Source organism: Salmo trutta, chromosome 27 (genome assembly GCF_901001165.1).
Source record: "Salmo trutta chromosome 27, fSalTru1.1, whole genome shotgun sequence".
Lineage (NCBI taxonomy): Eukaryota > Metazoa > Chordata > Actinopteri > Salmoniformes > Salmonidae > Salmo > Salmo trutta.
In genome coordinates this window covers 29,872,756-29,896,603 of record NC_042983.1, presented here as the reverse complement: position 1 = coordinate 29,896,603, position 23,848 = coordinate 29,872,756, and the positions used below count along the sequence as shown (strand labels likewise).

Below are 23,848 nucleotides of genomic sequence, written 5' to 3'. Positions count from 1 at the left end.
CAGGGTCAGCTGGACATGGAGGGGGCTCTGACCGCCCGAGACCGCGTGGGGATCCAGGACTTTGTCCTGTTGGACACCCATACCAGCGAGACTGCTTTCCTAGGCAACCTGAAAAAACGCTTCAGTGAGGATCTAATTTATGTGAGTTCAGAAGTGGCTGACTTAGTACCAACATTGTGATATACAGTATGTAGTATCATGTATAATGATGCCATCATTTTAGACCCACTTGCAGACCCTATTTTGGGTCAATAGTTGAAGGGAAAATATATTATGAGCAACTTTCTGGGATTTTTAGCGAATGTTGAAGAACTATCAACTTACAGATATACTGTAAACCTGTTGTTTCTTCCGGTGCAGACCTATATAGGCACTCTGCTAGTGTCTGTGAACCCCTACAAGGAGTTGGATATCTACAGTAAAAAACAGATGGATATATACATGGGCGTCAACTTCTTTGAGCTTCCACCACATATGTGAGTGTGTTACATAATTTTTTGTGCATGTCTATCTGCATGTTGAAATCGTATTGTTTGTCACTCATGAGATCAGATGCCAATCCACGATATTGGCACCACACATGGTACAACGTTTATACAGTGGGGGAAAAAAGTATTTGATCCCCTGCTGATTTTGTACATTTGCCCACTGACAAAGAAAGGATCAGTCTATCATTTTAATGGTAGGTTTATTTGAACAGTGAGAGACAGAATAACAACACAAATATCCAGAAAAACGCATGTCAGAAATGTTATAAATTGATTTGCATTTTAATGAGGGAAATAACTATTTGACCCCCTCTCAATCAGAAAGATTTCTGGCTCCCAGGTGTCTTTTATACAGGTAACGAGCTGAGATTAGGAGCACACTCTTAAAGGGAGTGCTCCTAACCGCAGCTTGTTACCTGTATAAAAGACACCTGTCCACAGAAGCAATCAATCAATCAGATTCCAAACTCTCCACCATGGCCAAGACCAAAGAGCTCTCCAAGGATGTCAGGGACAAGATTGTAGACCTACAAAAGGCTGGAATGGGCTACAAGACCATCGCCAAGCAGCTTGGTGAGAAGGTGACAACAGTTGATGGAATTATTCGCAAATGGAAGAAACACAAAAGAACTGTCAATATCCCTCGGCCTGGGGCTCCATGCAAGATCTCACCTCGTGGAGTTGCAATGATCATGAGAACGGTGAGGAATCAGCCCAGAACTACACAGGAGGATCTTGTCAATGATCTCAAGGCAGCTGGGACCATAGTCACCAAGAAAACAATTGGTAACACACTACGCCGTGAAGGACTGACATCCTGCAGCGCACGCAAGGTCCCCCTGCTCAATAATACATATACATGCCCATCTGAAGTTTGCCAATGAACATCTGAATGAAGAGGACAACTGGGGAAAGTGTTGTGGTCAGATGAGACCAAAATGGAGCTCTTTGACATCAACTCAACTCGCCATGTTTGGAGGAGGAGGAATGCTGCCTATGACCCCAAGAACACCATCTCCACCATCAAACATGGAGGTGGAAACATTATGCTTTGGGGGTGTTTTTCTGCTAAGGGGACAGGACAACTTCACCGCATCAAAGGGACGATGGACGGGGCCATGTATCGTCAAATCTTGGGTGAGAACCTCCTTCCCTCAGCCAGGGCATTGAAAATGGGTCGTGGATGGGTATTCCAACATGACAACAATCCAAAACACACAGCCAAGGCAACAAAGGAGTGGCTCAAGAAGAAGCACATTAAGGTCCTGGAGTGGCCTAGCCATTCTCTAGACCTTAATCCCATAGAAAATCTGTGGAGGGAGCTGAAGGTTCGAGTTGCCAAACGTCAGCCTCAAAACCTTAATGACTTGGAGAAGATCTGCAAAGAGGAGTGGGACAAAATCCCTCCTGAGATATGTGCAAACCTGGTGGCCAACTACAAGAAACGTCTGACCTCTGTGATTGCCAACAAGGGTTTTGCCACCAAGTACTAAGTCATGTTTTGCAGAGGGGTCAAATACTTATTTCCCTCATTAAAATGCAAATCATTTTATAAAATTTTTGACATGCGTTTTTCTGGATTTTTTTTTGTTATTCTGTCTCTCACTGTTCAAATAAACCTACTATTAAAATTATAGACTGATCATTTCTTTGTAAGTGGGCAAACGTACAAAATCAGCAGGGGATCAAATACTTTTTTCCCCCATTGTACAACATCGCTGTCTGACATCTGTCTGGGTGCAGAAATAACGCACAGGAGCAGCATATACCATATATAGGATTTTCTTTAATTATTCTCATTCCTTATTGGCCCAGCATCCATGTAGAAATGATTCATTGTGGAATGCAAAATGTGCATATCATTTGACACAATCAATTTTTCTGAAGTTATGCCCTGGCGGACAACGCTTACCACACCATGATGACTGAGGCCAACAACCACTTCATCCTCATCTCTGGGGAGAGTGGTGCCGGCAAGACAGAGGCTTCCAAGAAGATCCTACAGTACTATGCTGTGAGCTGCCCCAGTACCACCCTACTGGACAGCGTCAGGGACCGGATGCTGGTGTCCAACCCTGTGCTAGAGGTCTGATCGGACTGTTCTTAGCACTCACTATTATCACACATCTGGTCAGATCTGGTCCCAGATCTGTTTCTGCTCTCTCACTATTTGTACTGTGCTATGTTTATTGTCATCATAGCTGTTAAGTACAAATAGATCTGGGACCAGGCTATCACACATCCTGGATCACATAGTAGGGTCGTTCCACAAAATGAGTCATTTTGATATTTTAAGTAGGAATTGTGCCCCAATATTGGATTTTAAAATCCTGTTATATTAAATGAAGTGCAATTTAAAATAGACCACATGGAAAATGAATTATAAAACATATCCTATATATGAATAAAGACTTGCTAAAGTACCAAAATTGAGTACTCTCTGTGACTTCTCTGAAGTCCAACCAACATTTCTCCAAGTTTTCACCATCACTGTAAAGCTGTAGTTATTTTGTTGCTTTTGCAAAGTAATTTCTGAGGATAATTATTTATTTAATGTGATTATTGATACATTTTAAGGTAAAACAAAACCTGTCCCTCATTTTAAGGTCAACCCTGTTATGTTAACTGAACTCTCGTTTTAATATGGTGAAACTGTTCCTTTTTTAAAAACTTTTTTCCAAAAGAAACATTGAACATGTAATAGTCATGCAATTGCATAGTGTAAAAGCAGGCGAGCCGGTTCTACTCATTATGTAAAAGCAGGCGAGCTGGTTCTACTCTTTATGTAAAAGCAGGCGAGCCGGTTCTACTCTTTATGTAAAAGCAGGCGAGCTGGTTCTACTCTTTATGTAAAAGCAGGCGAGCCGGTTCTACTCTTTATGTAAAAGCATGCGAGCTGGTTCTACTCTTTATGTAAAAGCAGGCGAGCCGGTTCTACTCTTTATGTAAAAGCAGGCGAGCTGGTTCTACTCTTTATGTAAAAGCAGTTGAGCCGGTTCTACTCTTTATGTAAAAGTAGGCGAGCTGGTTCTACTCTTTATGTAAAAGCAGGCGAGCTGGTTCTACTCTTTATGTAAAAGCAGGCGAGCCGGTTCTACTCTTTATGTAAAAGCAGGCGAGCTGGTTCTACTCTTTATGTAAAAGCAGGCGAGCCGGTTCTACTCTTTATGTAAAAGCAGGCGAGCTGGTTCTACTCTTTATGTAAAAGCAGGCGAGCCGGTTCTACTCTTTATGTAAAAGCAGGCGAGCTGGTTCTACTCTTTATGTAAAAGTAGGCGAGCCGGTTCTACTCTTTATGTAAAAGCAGGTGAGCTGGTTCTACTCTTTATGTAAAAGCAGTTGAGCTGGTTCTACTCTTTATGTAAAAGCAGGCGAGCTGGTTCTACTCTTTATGTAAAAGCAGGCGAGCTGGTTCTACTCTTTATGTAAAAGCAGGCGAGCTGGTTCTACTCTTTATGTAAAAGTAGGCGAGCTGGTTCTACTCTTTATGTAAAAGCAGGCTAGCTGGTTCTTCTCTTCGTTCCACAAAATGAGTCATTTTGATATTTTAAGTAGGAATTGTGCCCCAATATTGGATTTTAAAATCCTGTTATATTAAATGAAGTGCAATTTAAAATAGACCACATGTAAAAGCAGGCGAGCTGGTTCTACTCTTTACGTAAAAGCAGTTGAGCCGGTTCTACTCTTTATGTAAAAGTAGGCGAGCTGGTTCTACTCTTTATGTAAAAGCAGGCGAGCTGGTTCTACTCTTTATGTAAAAGTAGGCGAGCCGGTTCTACTCTTTATGTAAAAGCAGGCGAGCTGGTTCTACTCTTTATGTAAAAGTAGGCGAGCCGGTTCTACTCTTTATGTTAAAGCAGGTGAGCTGGTTCTACTCTTTATGTAAAAGCAGTTGAGCCGGTTCTACTCTTTATGTAAAAGTAGGCGAGCTGGTTCTACTCTTTATGTAAAAGTAGGCGAGCTGGTTCTACTCTTTATGTAAAAGCAGGCGAGCCGGTTCTACTCTTTATGTAAAAGCAGGCGAGCCGGTTCTACTCTTTATGTAAAAGCAGGCGAGCCGGTTCTAGTCTTTATGTAAAAGCAGGCGAGCTGGTTCTACTCTTTATGTAAAAGCAGGTGAGCTGGTTCTACTCTTTATGTAAAAGCAGGCGAGCTGGTTCTACTCTTTATGTAAAAGCAGGCGAGCTGGTTCTACTCTTTATGTAAAAGCAGGCGAGCTGGTTCTACTCTTTATGTAAAAGCAGGCGAGCTGGTTCTACTCTTTATGTAAAAGTAGGCGAGCTGGTTCTACTCTTTATGTAAAAGCAGGCGAGCTGGTTCTACTCTTTATGTAAAAGCAGGCTAACTGATTTTACTCTTTTTGGACATTTTGGGGTGTGGGTCTAGCAAAACACGTGTTACCCATACATAGACAGGCTAGAATGTTATTTTAAAAATTATAATTTTTAGATGCTTGCATTCAATTGCCCCTCCCTGTTGCATACAACAAGCTTCCATTCCCCCTGTCACAAGGGGATTTATGGCTGATTTAAGATGAAATCTTCAACCCTGTTCCTTTATTTGGCACTTAATAGGTACTTACTATAGTCTTTTTTTATAACCTATTTTATTAAGTTGAACATTAATGTTAGATTAAATGAAAAGTGTTTTTTCACCAAGTTACACTACCCAAAAGGGACTCATTTCGTGGAACGACCCAGTAGTAAATCTCTGTGATTGATGCCTCAGTGTTTCCCAACAGGCTTTCGGCAACGCCAAAACACTGAAGAATGACAACTCTAGTCGCTTTGGAAAGTACATGGATATCCAGTTTGACATCCAGGTAAGGAATGATGGAGACTATAGGCTTATGTTCTTATAGTGAGCAGATGACATGAGTATTGGTTTTTCCTTGAAACACTTTTGCTCCACTTGATTTCGATGGAACAAAGCAATTCTATTTAACCCAGGACCCATATTCACAAAGCTTGTCAGTGTAGGAGTTTCCCAGATCACCACTCCTACTCTGAGACGATTTGTGAATTCAGGTCCAGGTCTGGTAAGCAGTTCATTGAGGCTAATTGATCACATGTTTACCCTCCAGGGGGATGCGGTGGGGGGCCATATCCTGAGCTACCTGCTGGAGAAGTCCCGAGTGGTCCACCAGAACCATGGAGAGAGGAACTTCCACATCTTCTACCAGCTGGTGGAGGGAGGGGAGGAAGACCTGCTGCATCAGCTAGGCCTCGAGAGCAACTGCCAGCACTACAGCTACTTGGTGCAAGTATGGGAAACCACTGTGGTCCATTGATTGGCTAGCTAGGGCTAGGCTAACTGACACTCTATAATGACAACTCCCTCTCTCAAACAGGACGAGTGTGCCAATGTGACCTCAATCAATGACAAGAACGACTGGAAGACGGTGAGAAACGCCCTGTCCGTCATCGACTTTGACGAGAGTGATATACAAGTGAGTTGCTGTCATACAGTTTGTGGAAACAGCTTTTGTGATGACATTCATTCAAATGAGCTGTATATCTTATTGAAATATACTGTGCAGTACTAGGCTGCACATACTTTTGCTTTGTGTATATGTGTGTGTGAGGGGAGCTGCTTAAACACAGCTGGCCACCATCCTAACCCGATTCCTAATCCTAACCCTCACATGTCTGCATTCTCTGCAGCACCTATTTGGGATCATAGCAAGCGTCCTCCACTTAGGGAATGTGCAGTTTGAAGCTGACAGCAAAGGTTATGCCACGTTGAACAAGAACACAGAACTCCGCTGGGTGTCAACAGTAAGCCTTGTTATTCCTTGGACACTCCGCATGCCAAAGCCCTGGAGACCACAGTCTGCCTACACATTGCTGACTTTGTGTTGCGTGTGATCATCTGTAGTTGCTGGGGATTAACGTTCAACTACTGCAGGAGGGGCTGACATACAGGAAGATTGAGGCCAAAACAGATGAGGTGAGAGAGTGAGGAGGGGTAATGACTGACTGAATTAATTAATTATTAATTAACTGCACTTACTAGTGGTAAACCCAGTACTCTTTCACATTCATGATTTCAGCTGTTTCAATCAGATGTGAATTTGCATACTCTTGTCAGGTTTGGTATTATGTAATGTTTTCCTTTTTTAATCACCATCCAGGTGCTCAGCCCGTTCACAGTGGACCATGCCATCTATGCCAGAAATGCCCTGGCCAAAGCCATCTATGGACGCACCTTTACCTGGCTGGTCAACAAGATTAATGATTCCATGGAGAATAAGGTTAGCAGATACTGTAAGTGACAAGCTCATGTCAGGATGAAACAGGAGTCCTGGTGATCTGTGTGACTGACCACTGTTTCCTGAAACCTTTTTCGACAGGAACCGTCAAGGAAGACAGTCATTGGTCTCCTTGACATATATGGCTTTGAGGTTTTCTATGTCAACAGGTAGGTGGAACCAGAGCCATATATTTAGAGTTAGGACATTGAGGTTTCCACATTATGATGCATTTACATGACACAGTACAACCAAAGAATTCCATATGGCAGCCATGTTAGCTCCCCATGGGCAATATGACCAATAGCAGTTTATGGAATATTCTTAATTTTGAACAAAGCTATGTAACTGAACCTCTAGAATTAAAGTAGAATCCAAATACTTGGCATGAATGGATCAATTGAAAGCTCAATGGCATCAACATTGCGTCCGTTTTAAAAGTTGTCCGAACTCTATATATACAGTGCAATCGGTAAGTATTCAGGCCGTTTGACTTTTTCCACATTTTGTTACTTTACAGCCTTATTCTAAAATTGATCAAATATTTTTTTCCCCTCATCAATCTACACACAATACCCCGTAATGACAAAGCAAAAACGGGTTTTTAGACATTTTTGCAAATTAATAAAAAATTAAAAAACAGAAATACCTTATTAACTTAATTATTCAGACGCTTTGATAAGAGACTCAAAATTGAGCTCAGGTGCATCCTGTTTCCATTGATCATCCTTGAGATGTTTCTACAACTTGATTGGAGTCCACCTGTGGTAAATTCAATTGATTGGACATGATTTGGAACGGCACACACCTGTCTATATAAGATCTCACAGACTTAGACATGCATCCAAACATTTGTCTACATATAGTGCCTTTGGAAAGTATTCAGACCACTTGACTTTTTCCACATTTTCTTACGTTACAGCTTTATTCTGCAAAATAGTTGTTTTCCTCAATCTACACACAATACCCCAGAATGACAATGCAAAAACAGGTAAAGAAATTTTAGGTAATTTATAAGAAATAAACAAACTGAAATATGACATTTACATAAGTATTCAGACCCTTTACTCAGTACTTTGTTGAAGAACCTTTGGCAGCGATTACAGCCTTGAGTCTTCTTGGGTATGACGCTATAAGCTTGGCACACCTTTATTTGGGGAGTTTCTCCCATTCTTCTCTGCAGATACTCTCAAGCTCTGTCAGGTTGGATGGGGAGTGTCACTGCACAGCTATTTTGAGGTCTCTCCAGAGATGTTTGATCGGGTTCAAATCCCAGCTCTGGCTGGGCCACTCAAGGACCTTAAGAAACTTGTCCCAAAGCCACTTCTGCATTGTCTTGGCTGTGTGCTTAGGGTCGTTGAACCTTCGCCCCAATCTGAGGTCCTGAGCGCTCTAGAGCAGGTTTTTATCAAGGATCTCTCTGTACTTTGCTCATTCATCTTTCCCTAGATCCTGATTAGTCTCCCAGTCCCTGCTGCTGAAGAACATCCCCACAGCATGATTCTGCCACCACCATGCTTCACCGTAGGGATGGTGCCAGGTTTCCTCCAGACGTGACGCTTGGCATTCAGGCCAAAGAGTTCAATCTTGGTTTCATTAGACCAGACAATCTTGTTTCTCATGTCATGTGCCTTTTACTGAGGAGTGGCTTCGGTCTGGCAACTCTACCATAAAGGCCTGATTGGTGGAGTGCTGCAGAGATGGTTGTCTTTCTGGAAGGTTCTCCCATCTCCACAGAAGAACTCTAGAGCTCTATCAGAGTGACCATCGGGTTCTTGGTCACCTCCCTGACCAAGGCCTTTCTCCCCCGATTGCTCAGTTTGGCCGGGCAGTCAGCTCTAGGAAGAGTCTTGGTGGTTCCAAACTTCTTCCATTTAAGAATGATGGAGGCCACTGTGTTCTTGGGGACCTTCAATGCTGCAGAAATGTTTTGGTACTCTTCCCCAGATCTGTGCCTCGACACAATCCTGTCTCGGAGCTCTACGGACAATTCCTTCGACCTCATGGCTTGGTTTTTGCTCTGACATGCACTGTCAACTATGAGATCTTATATAGACAGGTGTGTGCCTTTCTAAATCATGTCCAATCAATTGAATTTACCACAGGTGGACTCCAATCAAGTTGTAGAAACATCTCAAGGATGATCAATGGAAACAGAATGTACCTGAGCTCAATTTCGAGTCTCTTAACAAAGTGTCTGAATAATTAAGTTAATAAGGTATTTCTGTTTTTTATTTTTAATACATTTGCAAAAATGTCTAAAAACCTGGTTTTGCTTTGTCATTACGGGGTATTTTGTGTAGATTGCTGAGAATTTTTTTTCTTTAATCCATTTTAGAATAAGTCTGTTACATAACAAAATGTGGAAAAAGGGAATGGGTCTGAATACTTCCCGAATGCACTGTATAGCTCTGGGTGGAACTAGGTTGTGCAGTAAACTGTAGAAAACTGGTGGGCTACATTTTAAGGTGCACATCAATTGTTATCTGTTGTATGTCCATTCCAGTTTTGAGCAGTTCTGTATAAACTACTGCAACGAGAAACTGCAGCAGCTTTTTATCCAGCTGACCTTGAAGTCGGAGCAGGAGGAATACGAGGCAGAGGGCATTGGGGTACACGTCATTTTTCCACACACTGATATTTATCTATCCTATTATATCCGGTTCTATTTAGTCAACATGTGTAATATGGCATTTGTACCTTGTCATAGTATTACTTTGGTGTTATAGTTACTCTTGCATCCTGCAATGCCTTGTATGTTTATGCTGAGTTTAGCTTAGGTAGTATTCCCGTAACTCACACGTCTTCCCATCACCTATTTCCTTTCATCTTCAGTGGGAGCCTGTCCAGTTCTTCAACAATAAGATTATCTGTGACTTAGTGGAGGAGAAACACAGGGGCATCATTTCAGTACTGGTGAGGACACACAAACGGCACCCTATTCCCTATCTAGTGCCCTACTTTTGATCAGGACTCAACCCATAGAGTAAATTAGTAACATGATGCATCCTATTGCTTTTGGGAAGGACATAGGCTGAAATGAAAGGGATGATCTTGTTGCTTTCTCAGGATGAAGAATGCCTGAGGCCTGGAGAGGCCACTGACTTCACATTTCTGGAGAAGCTTGAGGAGAAAATGGGCAGTCACCCTCATTTCATCACGTGAGTTCAGCTATCTCCCTCGCTCCCCGAACCACAGTCCTGCATATGTACATGTTGACCACACACAACCTTTCTCACGGATATACAACAGCGTTACTTCAACCTCCCTTATCACTTAAGTTCAAATCGCTAACCACCCCCACCTCAGGGGCAAAACATTTTGGTGGCTCCCTTCTTGGTGGCTCCCTTCTCCCTTTTTAAAGTCAATTTCCTGCAATTCCACACAGTTTGCCATGGGGTGGATAGAAAATGTTGCTCTTTTAAAGTTTTCTGCAGTTGTCACGTTCGTCGTAAGGATGGGACCAAAACGCAGCGGGAATGTGAATACTCATCTTCTTTATTTAGAAGAAAACCTAAATAAACATTTAATCTAAAACAACGACGAAAAAACAGTCCTGTAAGGCTACTAGGCTACACACGGAACAACTACCCACAAATCCCAATGAAAAAACACCCCTATTAAATAGGACCTTCAATTAGAGGCAACGAGGAACAGCTGCCTCCAATTGAAGGGTAACCCAATAAACTAAGCATAGAAATAGAATAACTAGACACAGACATAGAAATAGACTAACATAGAACATTACCCAAAAAACCCCGAAACACACTAAACAAACACCCCCTGATGATATCTGAGTGAGAGTGACTAACAAAATCATTGGGGGCCCCCTGGAGGTCAGGGGCCCTGGGCACGTGCCCTGTGTGCCCGGTTACTATTCGGCCATGATTACTACAAGTCGGACTAGCTAGACTAACTAACTAGCTAGACTAACTTACCGATCTAAAGATTGTTAGCTGACATGGTTAATTGAGTGACTGACATAACAAAATAAAAATTGCTGATGCACAAACAAATTTCGAACTTGCACCTTGAGACCAAAATATAGATATACAGTTGAAGTCGGAAGTTTACAAACACTCATTGAAACTTGTTTTTCAACCACTCCACAAATTTCTTGTTAACAAACTATTATTTTGGCAAGTCGGTTAGAACATCTACTTTGTGCATGACACAAGTAATTTTTCCAACAATTGTTTACAGACAGATGATTTCACTTATAATTCACTGTATCACAATTCCAGCGGGTCAGATGTTTACATACACTAAGTTGACTGTGCCTTTAAACAGTTTGGAAAATTCCAGAAAATTATGTCATGGCTAATTGACATAATTTGAGTCAATTGGAGGTGTACCTGTGAATGTATTTCAAGGCCTACCTTCAAACCCAGTGCCTCTTTGCTTGACATCATGGGAAAATCAAAAGAAATCAGCCAGGACCTCAGAAAAAAATTGTAGACCTCCACAAGTCTGGTTCATCCTTGGAAGCAATTTCCAAACGCCTGAAGGTACCACGTTCATCTGTACAAACAATAGTACGCAGTATAAACACCATGGAACCACGCAGCCGTCATACCGCTCAAGAAGGAGACGCGTTCTGTCTCCTAGAGATGAACGTACTTTGGTGCGAAAAGTGCAAATCAATCCCAGAACAACAGCAAAGGACCTTGTGAAGATGCTGGAGGAAACGGGTACAAAATTATCTATATCCACAGTAAAACGAGTCCTATATCGATATCACCTGAAAGGCTGCTCAGCAAGGAAGAAGCCACTGCTCCAAAACCACCATTAAAAAATCCAGACTACGGTTTGCAACTGCGCATGGGGACAAAGATGGTACTTTTTGGAGAAATGTCCTCTGGTCTGATGAAACAAAAATAGAACTGTTTGGCCATAATGACCATCGTTATGTTTGGAGGGAAAGGGGGGAGGCTGCAAGCCGAAGAATACCATCCCAACCGTGAAGCACGGGGTGGCAGCATCATGTTGTGGGGGTGCTTTGCTGCAGGAGGGACTGGTGCACTTCACAAAATAGATGGCATCATGAGGGATGAACATTATGTGGATATATTGAAGCAACAACTCAAGAAGTTAAAGCTCAGGAAGTTAAAGCTTGGTCGCAAATGGGTCTTCCAAATGGACAATGACCCAAAGGATACTTCCAAAGTTGTGGCAAAATGGCTTAATGACAACAAAGTCAAGGTATTGGAGTGGCCATCACAAAGCCCTGACCTCAAACCCATAGAAAATTTGTGGGCAGAACTGATAAAGCGTGTGCGAGCAAGGAGGCCTACAAACCTGACTCAGTTACACCAGCTCTGTCAGGAGGAATGGGCCAAAATTCACCCAACTTATTGTGGGAAACTTGTGGAAGGCAGCCCGAAACATTTGACCCAAGTTACACTCAATTAGTATTTCCTTTAAATTATTTATTTAAACTTCTGACTCACTGGGAATTTGATGAAAGAAATAAAAGCTGCAATAAATCCTTCTCTCTACTATTATTCTGACATTTCACATTCTTAAAATAAAGTGGTGATCTAACTGGCCTAAGACAGGGCGTTTTTACAAGGATTGAATGTCAGGAATTGTGACAAACTGAGTTTAAATGTATTTGGCTAAGGTGTATGTAAACTTCTGACTTCAACTGTATATGCAGTATATTATTTTGGGGGGTCTGGGGCCCCCTAGGGTCCTGGGGCCCTAAGCAACCGTTTGTCACTTATGCCTGAAGCCAGCCCTGGATGGACCTCTTGTCCTATCCCCAACCTGTGAGTCGACACAGTAAGAAGGCTTAGGCTCTGTCTTTAATTGCCTCTCACTCTTCATCCCTCTCCCCCTCTCTCTCTCTCTCTCCCATTGACTGCAGGCACAAGTTTTCTGACAAGAAGACACGTAAGACGCTGGATAGGGGCAACTTTCGCCTTCTGCATTACGCTGGGGAGGTCACCTATGGCGTTGTGGGTAAGGGATCCCATGGTCTCAGGCCCAGTGGTGGCATTACCCTGCTCCTCAATGTCCCTACATGTCCTACTAGTAGATTTCACTGCCACTCACCACTCTTTCTCGCATGTTGTTGTTTGTATCATCCCAGGGTTCATCGACAAAAACAATGACATGTTATACAGAAACATCAAAGATGTAAGTCTGCAGGTTTCTACTGATGGATTATATGAGATAGGGGAGGAAGGAAGGAGGAGAGGAAGGAAGGAGGGGGGACGTGGCAGAGAATGGGACTCTTTTCAATTGGTTCCTTAATTATTTACTCTCCTGTAGAAGTTTTGTAAATAATACAAGAGGAGGGGAATGCAGTGAATTTGCCCAATTGGTTTTGAGTATCCACTTTGATTCGTGATGTGTGTGTATGTGTGTACACAGGTGATGCGGCAGTCTAAAAATGCCATAGTCAGAGAGTGCTTTGCTTCCACAGAGTCAGATAGCAGGCGGCGACCAGAGACGGTGAGAGCTCACCAAGTTTTCCCCACCACTTTCCCATCTGTCCCCCTGAACACACAGTTTTCAGAATGACGGACAACTGAGAAAAGTAATAGATGTCTCTGTGTTTATATTGGATTATTTATTATCCCCTTATGCAGCATTTGAACGTCATTTACCTCTGTCACTGGCAGCCTATTGTGGACCATCATCCATGTGTATTTGACAGATAAACTGTTGGGGGACTCTACAACTGATCCCAGGCCTGTTTCTCTGTAGGTTGCTAGCCAGTTTAAGAGCAGTCTGCTGGGACTGACAGACATCCTCATGTCTAAGGAGCCCTGGTATGTGCGTTGCCTCAAATCCAACGAGTCCAAACAGCCAGGTGAGAGACCCTCTGACCTCCACCACGTGCACCATATCATCACCAGCTGGTGGTACTTCCAAACTTCAATCTGTCAACTGTGTTTATGAAGCAATTTCTCCTTCATTCTCTCTCTCTCTTTTTCCCTTTGTCTTTTTCTCCCTCTCTTTTTTTTGGCACACACACAAACACACATGCTACAGGTCGTTTTGACGACGTGCTGGTTCGGCACCAAGTGAAGTACCTGGGGCTGATGGAACACCTTAGGGTCAGACGGGCAGGTTTTGCATACCGACGCCGCTACGAGTTGTTTCTGCAGAGGTAGGCCAACAGATCTTGTTGCTTTAGTAGACCACATTGATTACTTTGTAGAAACAATATTTTCCTTATAACATTAGGCTTCACCGGCGAATGATTCGACCAGAATCTTTGAGAGATTTTGCCTTTACTTGAGCTCTTGATATCAAATAATTAATTCATTTCTTTATTCTGTCCCCTTGGGGAACGTTGTGTTGCATTTCAACACAAACAAGCACAGGCATTACAGGCATTCCAAATACTGTACATCTAGGACAATGAGGTGATGTGTGATCCACCTCCAGATACAAGCCCCTATGCCCAGCCACCTGGCCCCATTGGAGAGGAGTGGCTGCAGAAGGAGTGGAAGCGCTGGTGCAGCACCTGGGATACCTACCAGATGAGTACAAAATGGGCAGGTGAGAGCAGTTTAGGCAACTCATTTCTCCTCGACTAGATTGGTTCTTACAAATCTCTGTTACTTTTCCATTTCACTCTAGAACCAAGATATTTATCCGCCACCCCAGGACACTTTTTGCCACAGAAGATGCCTTCGAGGTCTGCAAACATAAACTTGGTAAGGGCATGAAAGCTAAGAGAAATCAAGAGATTTGATTTATTTGCATAGAAATTTCAATATTATTAATGGATATTACAGCGTCCAGGATTCAGGCCCAGTACAAGGGATACCGGCAAAAAGGAGAATTCAGAAGACAGAAAGAAGCTGGTAAGTGACAGCAAAGCTACATGGATGTGGTCCTCTGTAGCTCAGTTGGTAGAGCATGGCACTTGCAACACCAGGATAGTGGGTTCGATTTCCAGGACCACTGATACAGTGCCTTCAGTAAGTATTCAGACCCCTTGACTTTTTCACACATTTTGTTACGTTACAGCCTTATTCTAAAATGTATTAAATACATAAAATTCCTCAGCAATCTACACACAAAACCCCATAATGACAAAGCGAAAACAGGTTTTTAGAATTTTCTGTAAATGTATAAAAAATAATTACCATTTGCTATGAGACTCGAAATTGAACTCAGGTGCATCTTGTTTCCATTGATCATCCTTGAGATGTTTATACAACTTGGAGTCCACCTGTGGTAAATTCAATTGATTGGACATGATTTAGAAAGGCACACACCTGTCAATGTAAGGTCCCACAGGTGACAGTGCATGTCAGAGCAAAAACCAGGCCATGAGGTCGAAGAAATTGTCCGTAGAGCTCCGAGACAGGATTGTGTCGAGGCACAGATCTGGGGAAGAGTGCCAAAAAATGTCTGCAGCATTGAAGGTCCCCAAGAACACAGTGGCCTCCATCATTCTTAAATGGAAGAAGTTTGGAACCACCAAGACTCTTCCTAGAGCTGGCTTCCCGGCCAAACTGAGCAATCGGGGGAGAAGGGCCTTGGTCAGGGAGGTGACCAAGAACCCGATGGTCATTCTGATAGAGCTCTAGATTTCCTCTGTGGAGATGGGAGAACCTTCCACAAAGACAACCATCTCTGTAGCACTCCACCAATTAGGCATTTTAAGGTAGAGTGGCCAGATGGAAGCCACTCCTCAGTAAAAGGCACGACAGCCCGCTTGGAGTTTGCCAAAAGGCACCAAAAGACTATCAGACAATGACAAGCAAGATTGTCTGGTCTGATGAAACCAAGATTGAACTCTTTGGCCTGAATGCCAAGCGTCACATCTGGAGGAAACCTGGCACCATCCCTACGGTGAAGCATGGTGGTGGCAGCATCTTGCTGTAGGGATGTTTTTCAGCACTAGGGACTGGGAGACTTGTCAGGATCTAGGGAAAGATGAACGGAGCAAAGTATAATCAAGTCAAATCAAATCAAATTGTATTGGTCACATACACATGGTTAGCAGTGTAGTGGAATGCTTGTGCTTCTAGTTCTGACAGTGCAGTAATATCTAGCAAGTAATTTAACGACTTTACAACAACTACCTTATACACACAATTGTAAAGGGATGAATATATACATATACATTTATGGATGAGCGATGGCTGTGCGGCATAGGCAAAATACAGTAGATGGTATAGAATACAGTACATATGAGATGAGAAATGTAGGATATTTCGACATTATTAAAGTGCCGTTATTTAAAGTGACCAGTGATACATTTAAAAAATGGATTTAATAAAGGTATTAAAGTGGCCAGAGATTTGAGTCTGTATGTTGGCAGCAGCCACTCTGTTAGTGATGGCTGTTTAGCAGTCTGATGGCCTTGAGATAGAAGCTGTTTTTCAGTCTCTCGGTCCCAGCATTGATTCACCTGTACTGACCTCGCCTTCTGGATGATAGCGGGGTGAACAGGCATTGGCTCGAGTGGTTGTTGTCCTTGATGATCTTTTTGGCCTTCCTGTGACATCAGGTGCTGTAGGTGTCCTGGAGGGCAGGTAGTTTGCCCCCGGTGATGCGTTGTGCAGACCGCACTACCCTCTGGAGAGTCTTGCGGTTGTGGTCAGAACAGTTGCCGTACCAGGCGGTGATACAGCCCTACAGGATGCTCTCGATTGCGCATCTGTAAAGGTGTGTGAGGGTTTTAGGTGACAAGCCAAATTTCTTCAGCCTCCTGAAGTTCAAGAGGCGCTGTCGAGCCTTCTTCACCACGCTGTCTGTGTGGGTGGACCATTTCAGTTTGTCAGTGATGTGTACGCCAAGGAACTTAACTTTCCACCTTCTCCACTCCGCTAGAGAGATCTTTGATGAAAACCTGCTCCAGAGCACTCGAGACCTCAGACTGGGGTAAAGGTTCCCCTTCCAACAAGACAATGACAATGGGAGAAACTCCCCAAATACAGGTGTGCCAAGTTTGTAGCGTCATACCCAAGAAGACTCGATGCTGTAATCGCTGCCAAAGGTGCCTCAACAAAGTACTGAGTAAAGGGTCTGAATACTTATGTAAATGTCATATTTCAGTTTGTTTAATTCTTATAAATTACCTAAAATTTTTAACCTGTTTTTGCTTTGTCATTCTGGGGTATTGTGTGTAGATTGAGGAAAATGACTATTTAGTAGAATAAAGCTGTAACGTAAGAAAATGTGGAAAGTCAAGGGGTCTGAATACTTTCCAAAGGCACTATATGTAGACAAATGTTTGGATGCATGTCTAAGTCGCTTTGGATAAAATCATCTGCTAAATGCATTGATATATTATATATCATAATGTGTGTAACATGAGAGGATAAACAGTGTGTATTTTTGGAGAGCAGAAACATTGTAGGCAAGATACAGTATATATTCATGTCACTGGCCATGCAAACATCTACAGACATTCAATAAATTCACATTTTTCTCCATCTTGATTTGATACCTGTTGTGTAATGTGTTCTTTAGCCACCAAGATTGAGACTTGCTGGAGAGGAGTACAAGCCAGGAAAGAGAAAGAGAGGAGACAATGGGCTGTCAAGGTCATCAAGAAGTAAGAGATCACAAGATCACATCTTCATGCTCTAGCACTGCAATATTGATCCATCAACCAAAATGACATATCATAAATTTATACTCTGATGTTTATGCCACAAACTACAGATCCATAGTGGATTAAAGCCTATAATGTTCAGCACATTCCCAGAGGGCAGTATTATTATTAATACTGTAGATGACCGATTATTTACTTTTTTATTCCAGGTTTATTAAAGGATACATGACCAGAGGGGAGGCAAAGACTACTGATAACTCTGAATACCTGGCCTTTGTCAGACAGAACTACCTAAACAGGCTGAAAGACAATCTCCCAAAAACGGTTCTGGATAAAAGCAGCTGGCTAACCCCTCCACCTGTATTGACTGAGGTATTTATTCACATTGGAATTCAATTACATTGAATTGAGGACAGCTATTTTGGTGTTAAAGGGGAAGCTCAGTGAAACGTCTGTTGGACTGTTCTTGCTCTTCTTGTACAGGCCTCAGCGATCCTGCGTCAGCTCCACATGCGTCTCATGGTGACGAGGTACGTCAGAGGGATCACTGCACAACAGAAAGCACAGGTAAGGCCAGAATTACTCCAGAATTGTCCCTTTTAAATCAGGATTTTATCAGGTTTGAAGGTAAGTTCCAGGTGCAGACAGTGTCGAAGTAAAAAAGGTTTATTAAATCGAACACAGGCAGGCAAAGGTACAGGACGGCAGGCAGGCTCAGGGTCAGGCTGAGGTCGGAAAACCAGAGTAGTGGGGCAAAGGTACCGGATGGCATGCAGGCTCAGGGCAGGCAGAGGTCGGTAATCCAGAGTAGTGGGGCAAAGGTACCGGATGGCATGCAGGCTCAGGGCAGGCAGAGGTCGGTAATCCAGAGTAGTGGGGCAAAGGTACCGGATGGCATGCAGGCTCAGGGTCAGGTCAGGCAGAGGTCGGTAAACCAGAGTAGTGGGGCAAAGGTACCGGATGGCATGCAGGCTCAGGGTCAGGTCAGGCAGAGGTCGGTAATCCAGAGTAGTGGGGCAAAGGTACAGGATGGCAAGCAGGCTCAGGGCAGGCAGAAAGGTTAAAACTAGAAAACAGAAACTATAGACAATACAGGAGCAAGGGGAAAACCACTGGTAGGTTTGATGAACAAAACTAACTGGCAACAGACAGAGAACACAGGTATACATACACAGGGGATAATGGAGAAGGTAGGTGACACCTGGAGAGGGGTGGAGACAATCACAAAGACAGGTGAGACAGATCAGGGTGTGACAGACTTACATCATGGACATAGTAGACAACATACTTTTGTTGTATAACCTACCTTTTTAGTGCCATGTATAGCCTATGCTGTGTAACATATTTGTGATAACAAAGATCCTGTAAATCAGAATTCTTTAGCTAGTTCTATGTTGGTGATGTTCATTCCTTGTCTCACCCTCCCAGCTTCAACTCAAGGGGATCACCAGTGTTATCTTCAAGGGGAAGAAGGACAGCTACCCTCAGAGTGTCTCCCAACCCTTTGTGGACACCAGGATAAGTCAGTATATAGTAGCAGATATCTGCTAATTACATGTGGTATCTTACTCAAACTCGTATTTTAGGATCAATTGCCACCTTTTGCACTATGTTATATTTGCAGGTGAACAGGACATCAATATGAAGGTCCTGCAGATCATTCGCAATGAACGCATCAAGGTAATCAAGACATTTGCATTGCAGTATGTCCTTAAACTCTCTTATTTTAAAACTCTCACTTTCTCTATCATTTTAAAACCCTTAACACTATCACTTTCTCTCCCGCTCCCTTCCTCTTTCTCTCTCTCTCTGTTCTCTCTCTGTTCTCTCTCTGTTCTCTCTCTGTTCTCTCTCTGTTGTCTCTCTGTTCTCTCTCTGTTCTCTCTCTGTTCTCTCTCTGTTCTCTCTGTTCTCTCTCTGTTGTCTCTCTGCAGTATAGCATACCAGTGGTGAAGTATGACAGGAATGGGTTTAAAGCCCGACCTCGGCAGCTCATCCTCACGCAGACGGCTGCCTATGTGGTGGACGAGGCCAAGATCAAACAGAAAGTGCAGTACACTACTCTAAAAGGTGAGCCTCTAACATGGTATGGATGTGATGCTTGGGGTTTGAACTTGTCTGGTCACTTGCAAAATAGATTTGATTTCAGTGGGGCGAATCTTAATTTCCATCTGCATCAAATTTTCACAATGGATTATTAGTTGAAAATTCAACTGAAGTGTAAGTTAGGAAAATACTGGTAATATATACTGCTCAAAAAAATAAAGGGAACACTTAAACAACACACCGTAGATCTGAATGAAAGAAATAATCTTATTAAATACTTTTTTCTTTACATAGTTGAATGTGCTGACAACAAAATCACACAAAAATAATCAATGGAAATCCAATTTATCAACCCATGGAGGTCTGGATTTGGAGTCACACTCAAAATTAAAGTGGAAAACCACACTACAGGCTGATCAAACTTTGATGTAAAACCTTAAAAGAAGTCAAAATGAGGCTCAGTAGTGTGTGTGGCCTCCACGTGCCTGTATGACCTCCCTACAACGCCTGGGCATGCTCCTGATGAGGTGGCGGATGGTCTCCTGAGGGATCTCCTCCCAGACCTGGACTAAAGCATCCGCCAACTCCTGGACAGTCTGTGGTGCAACGTGGCATTGGTGGATGGAGCGAGACATGATGTCCCAGATGTGCTCAATTGGATTCAGGTCTGGGGAACGGGCAGGCCAGTCCATAGCATCAATGCCTTCCTCTTGCAGGAACTGCTGACACACTCCAGCCACAAGAGGTCTAGCATTGTCTTGCATTAGGAGGAACCCAGGGCCAACCGCACCAGCATATGGTCTCACAAGGGGTCTGAGGATCTCATCTCGGTACCTAATGGCAGTCAGGCTACCTCTGGCGAGCACATGGAGGGCTGTGCGGCCCCCCAAAGAAATGCCACCCCACACCATGACTGACCCACCGCCAAACCGGTCATGCTGGAGGATGTTGCAGGCAGCAGAACGTTCTCCACGGCGTCTCCAGACTCTGTCACGTCTGTCACATGTGCTCAGTGTGAACCTGCTTTTATCTGTGAAGAGCACAGGGCGCCAGTGGCGAATTTGCCAATCTTGGTGTTCTCTGGCAAATGCCAAACGTCCTGCACGGTGTTGGGCTGTAAGCACAACCCCCACCTGTGGACGTCGGGCCCTCATACCACCCTCATGGAGTCTGTTTCTGACCGTTTGAGCAGACACATGCACATTTGTGGCCTGCTGGAGGTCATTTTGCAGGGCTTTGGCAGTGCTCTTCCTGCTCCTCCTTGCACAAAGGCGGAGGTAGCGGTCCTGCTGCTGGGTTGTTGCCCTCCTACGGCCTCCTCCACGTCTCCTGATGTACTGGCCTGTCTCCTGGTAGCGCCTCCATGCTCTGGACACTACGCTGACAGACACAGAAAACCTTCTTGCCACAGCTCGCATTGATGTGCCATCCTGGATGAGCTGCACTACCTGAGCCACTTGTGTGGGTTGTAGACTCCGTCTCATGCTACCACTAGAGTGAAAGCACCGCCAGCATTCAAAAGTGACCAAAACATCAGCCAGGAAGCATAGGAACTGAGAAGTGGTCTGTGGTCCCCACCTGCAGAACCACTCCTTTATTGGGGGTGTCTTGCTAATTGCCTATAATTTCCAACTGTTGTCTATTCCATTTGCACAACAGCATGTGACATTTATTGTCAATCAGTGTTGCTTCCTAAGTGGACAGTTTGATTTCACAGAAGTGTGATTGACTTGGAGTTACATTGTGTTGTTTAAGTGTTCCCTTTATTTTTTTGAGCAGTGTATATAATATACAGTTTGTTTCAAAGTGTACTGATCTGTGTGAGTGCTGCTTACTCCATTGCAGGTGTGTCTGTCAGTACCTTGAGTGACAGCATCATAATTTTCCATATTGCAAGTGAAGACGTTAAACAGAAGGTAGGAGGACACTGTCGCCACACACTCACACAGCATAGTATAACTCGGTAAAGTGAGTGTAGTGCCTCTGTTTTTCAAGTGATTCTAACCAGGATATGTTTAGAATGAAATCCATCCTATTACAGTGCACTACAGGCCTTGGAACATGTTGCCCTTTCAGACACACCCCTAATGCTACCCAATGTGTCCTGACCTCATGTTCAGGGGGACCTGGTCATCCAGTGTGACCACCTGTTTGAAGTGTTGACCAAACTCAGTGTGGTTGCCAACAAGCAGAGCGCTATCAACGTGGTCCAGGGCAGGTGAGGCTGTGGCTGACAACAGGATGGATTCTGGAAGTACTAGTCCGATGGATCAAGTAGCCAGATGAGCTGACATATGTTTATTTCATTTTTATTTATTTAGCCAGGATAGTCCTCTACGTAACACGTACCACTGTTTTCCATGGAGTCTTGGATGAATATGAATGTTGTTTTTCAGCATCTCGTTTCAGATACAGGCGGGGAAAGAGGGCAATGTGGACTTCAGCAGTGGCCAGGAGTCCATGGTGTACAAGGACAAGAATGGACACCTCATGGTGGTGAGTAAGGCTATTGCTGCTGCTGAGAGGAGCCTGGTAGCCTGGTCCCAGACCTGCTTGTGCTGTCTTGCCAACTCCTATGGCCATTGCCCACCATCCTTTGCCTCAGATCTGGGATCAGTCTTGTGCACAGTTGGCTAGTATCACATGCTTTCTGCTGACTTTAGCTGTTAGAAGAATAACAAGTCCTGTATTGTCCACACAAAGTGGAATGTTTCCTTTGGCTTCCTCGTGGCATTATACACAGAACAAACAAATATTGAGACCACTGTTATCACATTGGTATCATACATACTGTATGAAATGTTAAAGGTCCAATGGAGCTGTTTTTATCTCAATATCAAATCATTTCTGGGTAACAATTAAGTACCTTACTGTGATTTTTTTTTTTTTTTTTTTACATTTTTCTTTTAAAACAAAGGCTACTTAGCAACAAGCAATTTCTTAAGCAACAATTTTGCTAGGACTGTCTGGGAGTGGTCTGAGTGGGGAGGGGAAAACTGAAAACTAGATGTTATTGGCAGAGAGCTTTGGAACTCTTATTGGTCTAATTTACTGCCTGGTGATTACACCAGGTAGGCCAAAACTCCATCCCACCCAAACAGGCTGAAATTTCAGGCAGTCTTTTCAAACAGCTTTTACACTAAAAGGGCATTATCAACATTTCCACAGTATTATTCCAATCTCATAGTGTGGAAGTACATATAAAACACAGGAATATCACATTTTTTGACTGCACTGGGTCTTTAACAAATGTTTGGAGTAAGATACAGTGATTGTATGGTGGTCTGACAGGCATGCACATAGTCAACCATTAAAAAAAAGAAATGCGGAGTCTGAAACAAAGAGGGACTACATGGTGTCCAATACAAATATCTCATTTAATTGCAAATGGTTTTTAAATGTTTTCTGTTATGTTCCCTAATGAACTTAAGCAGGTGATCAACACGTGCAGGCTGAACAAATAACATATTTGTCACTCTAGGTATCTACTCGGACCAGGGCTCGGTGACCTGCTCAGTGCCCAGCAGATAGACACGCTAAGGAGAGAACGAGTAAGGTCTCAGGAGACTGACCAAGCACATTAGAACCTATGGACAACATCTGGATTAGACCTAGAATTCTGCTCCTGTATAGCCTGATTCCAGATCTGTTTGTGTTGTGCATATATTTAACTCAATAGCCAGTTGGCAAGACACCACAAACAGATATGGAATCAGTCTGAGTTTTATAGAGATGAACCCCAAAACAGAACTACAGAGGTTGTTTTCAGGAAACCATGAAAGCTACAAACCAATTGCTCAATGTACTTAATGACATTCTCTAGGCAGAGCTCATAAGTAAATAAAACCCCCTTATGCGCACACATCCTGTCTAAGAGAATTGACTGGAGACAAGTGTTCATTTAAGGGACCAAAACAGCATAAACCTATAAGGATCTTTCTTTGTGAATTCAAGGCTAAGGGAGGCATGTGTATGCTGGTTTAGTATTTCAGCTGTAAACAATACATTACTGCATTGTTGAATGAGAGCAGAATGCATTGCTCTCTAAAATAGTCAATTACCTTTCTTTGCACTATATGAAACCATCAGGCTACTCTTGTATAGGAATCATTGATTTTGCAACAATGAAGCCATATGTACCATCATTTTACACTTCAAATATAAAATTAAGAGTAAACGCAAACAACATTCTTGTAGAAATGTTTTATTTGTGATAAGGTATGTATAAATATATGTAAAACATTTTGTGGTACAATTGTACAGATTAATCTACAAGTACTGTGTTTGTTAAAAGGGGACACAGTGTGTAGATGTACGGTTAACAGGTCTAATTTCTTTACCTGTTAAAAGCCCTCCTTGGGTTGAGCTCTGGTTTCAGACGTTCATTTCAGCCTTGGAGCTCTTTCAGCCCAGGTAACACTTCACACCACAGCTCAAGTTGTCTCCTTTTAAACAATCACTTACATGGCATGAAGGGACATTGCGTTAAATGGGAAATCCTATTCATTAAAAAAAGAGGTTGTGGGAGAGTGG

At 43.1% G+C, this 23,848-nt stretch overlaps 1 protein-coding gene across 1 annotated transcript; it reads left to right on the top strand.

Moving 5' to 3' along the window:
• LOC115164860 (unconventional myosin-Ih-like) lies at positions 1-23,501 on the top strand. Its single transcript, XM_029717732.1, has 31 exons — positions 1-141; positions 361-476; positions 2,376-2,574; positions 5,230-5,310; positions 5,572-5,751; positions 5,839-5,937; positions 6,152-6,265; positions 6,366-6,437; positions 6,622-6,741; positions 6,841-6,908; positions 9,245-9,350; positions 9,574-9,654; positions 9,808-9,899; positions 12,608-12,702; positions 12,833-12,879; positions 13,117-13,197; positions 13,453-13,558; positions 13,741-13,858; positions 14,140-14,253; positions 14,335-14,411; positions 14,493-14,561; positions 17,185-17,269; positions 17,479-17,641; positions 17,753-17,836; positions 18,698-18,791; positions 18,894-18,949; positions 19,204-19,339; positions 21,161-21,231; positions 21,436-21,533; positions 21,712-21,811; positions 22,797-23,501. Exons 1-31 carry the CDS (start codon positions 16-18, stop codon positions 22,821-22,823), a joined length of 3,075 nt encoding a protein of 1,024 aa, XP_029573592.1. The 5' UTR covers positions 1-15; the 3' UTR covers positions 22,824-23,501.
• The last annotated feature ends 347 nt before the right edge of the window (positions 23,502-23,848 follow it).

Excerpts from the sequence above, each read along its gene's own strand:
- LOC115164860 (XM_029717732.1), top strand. The coding sequence starts at position 16 with ATGGAGGGGGCTCTGACCGCCCGAGACCGCGTGGGGATCCAGGACTTT. Across the intron at positions 13,559-13,740 it reads CAACGAGTCCAAACAGCCAG|GTCGTTTTGACGACGTGCTG; the intron begins GTGAGAGACCCT and ends CACATGCTACAG. Across the intron at positions 14,254-14,334 it reads GATGAGTACAAAATGGGCAG|AACCAAGATATTTATCCGCC; the intron begins GTGAGAGCAGTT and ends ATTTCACTCTAG.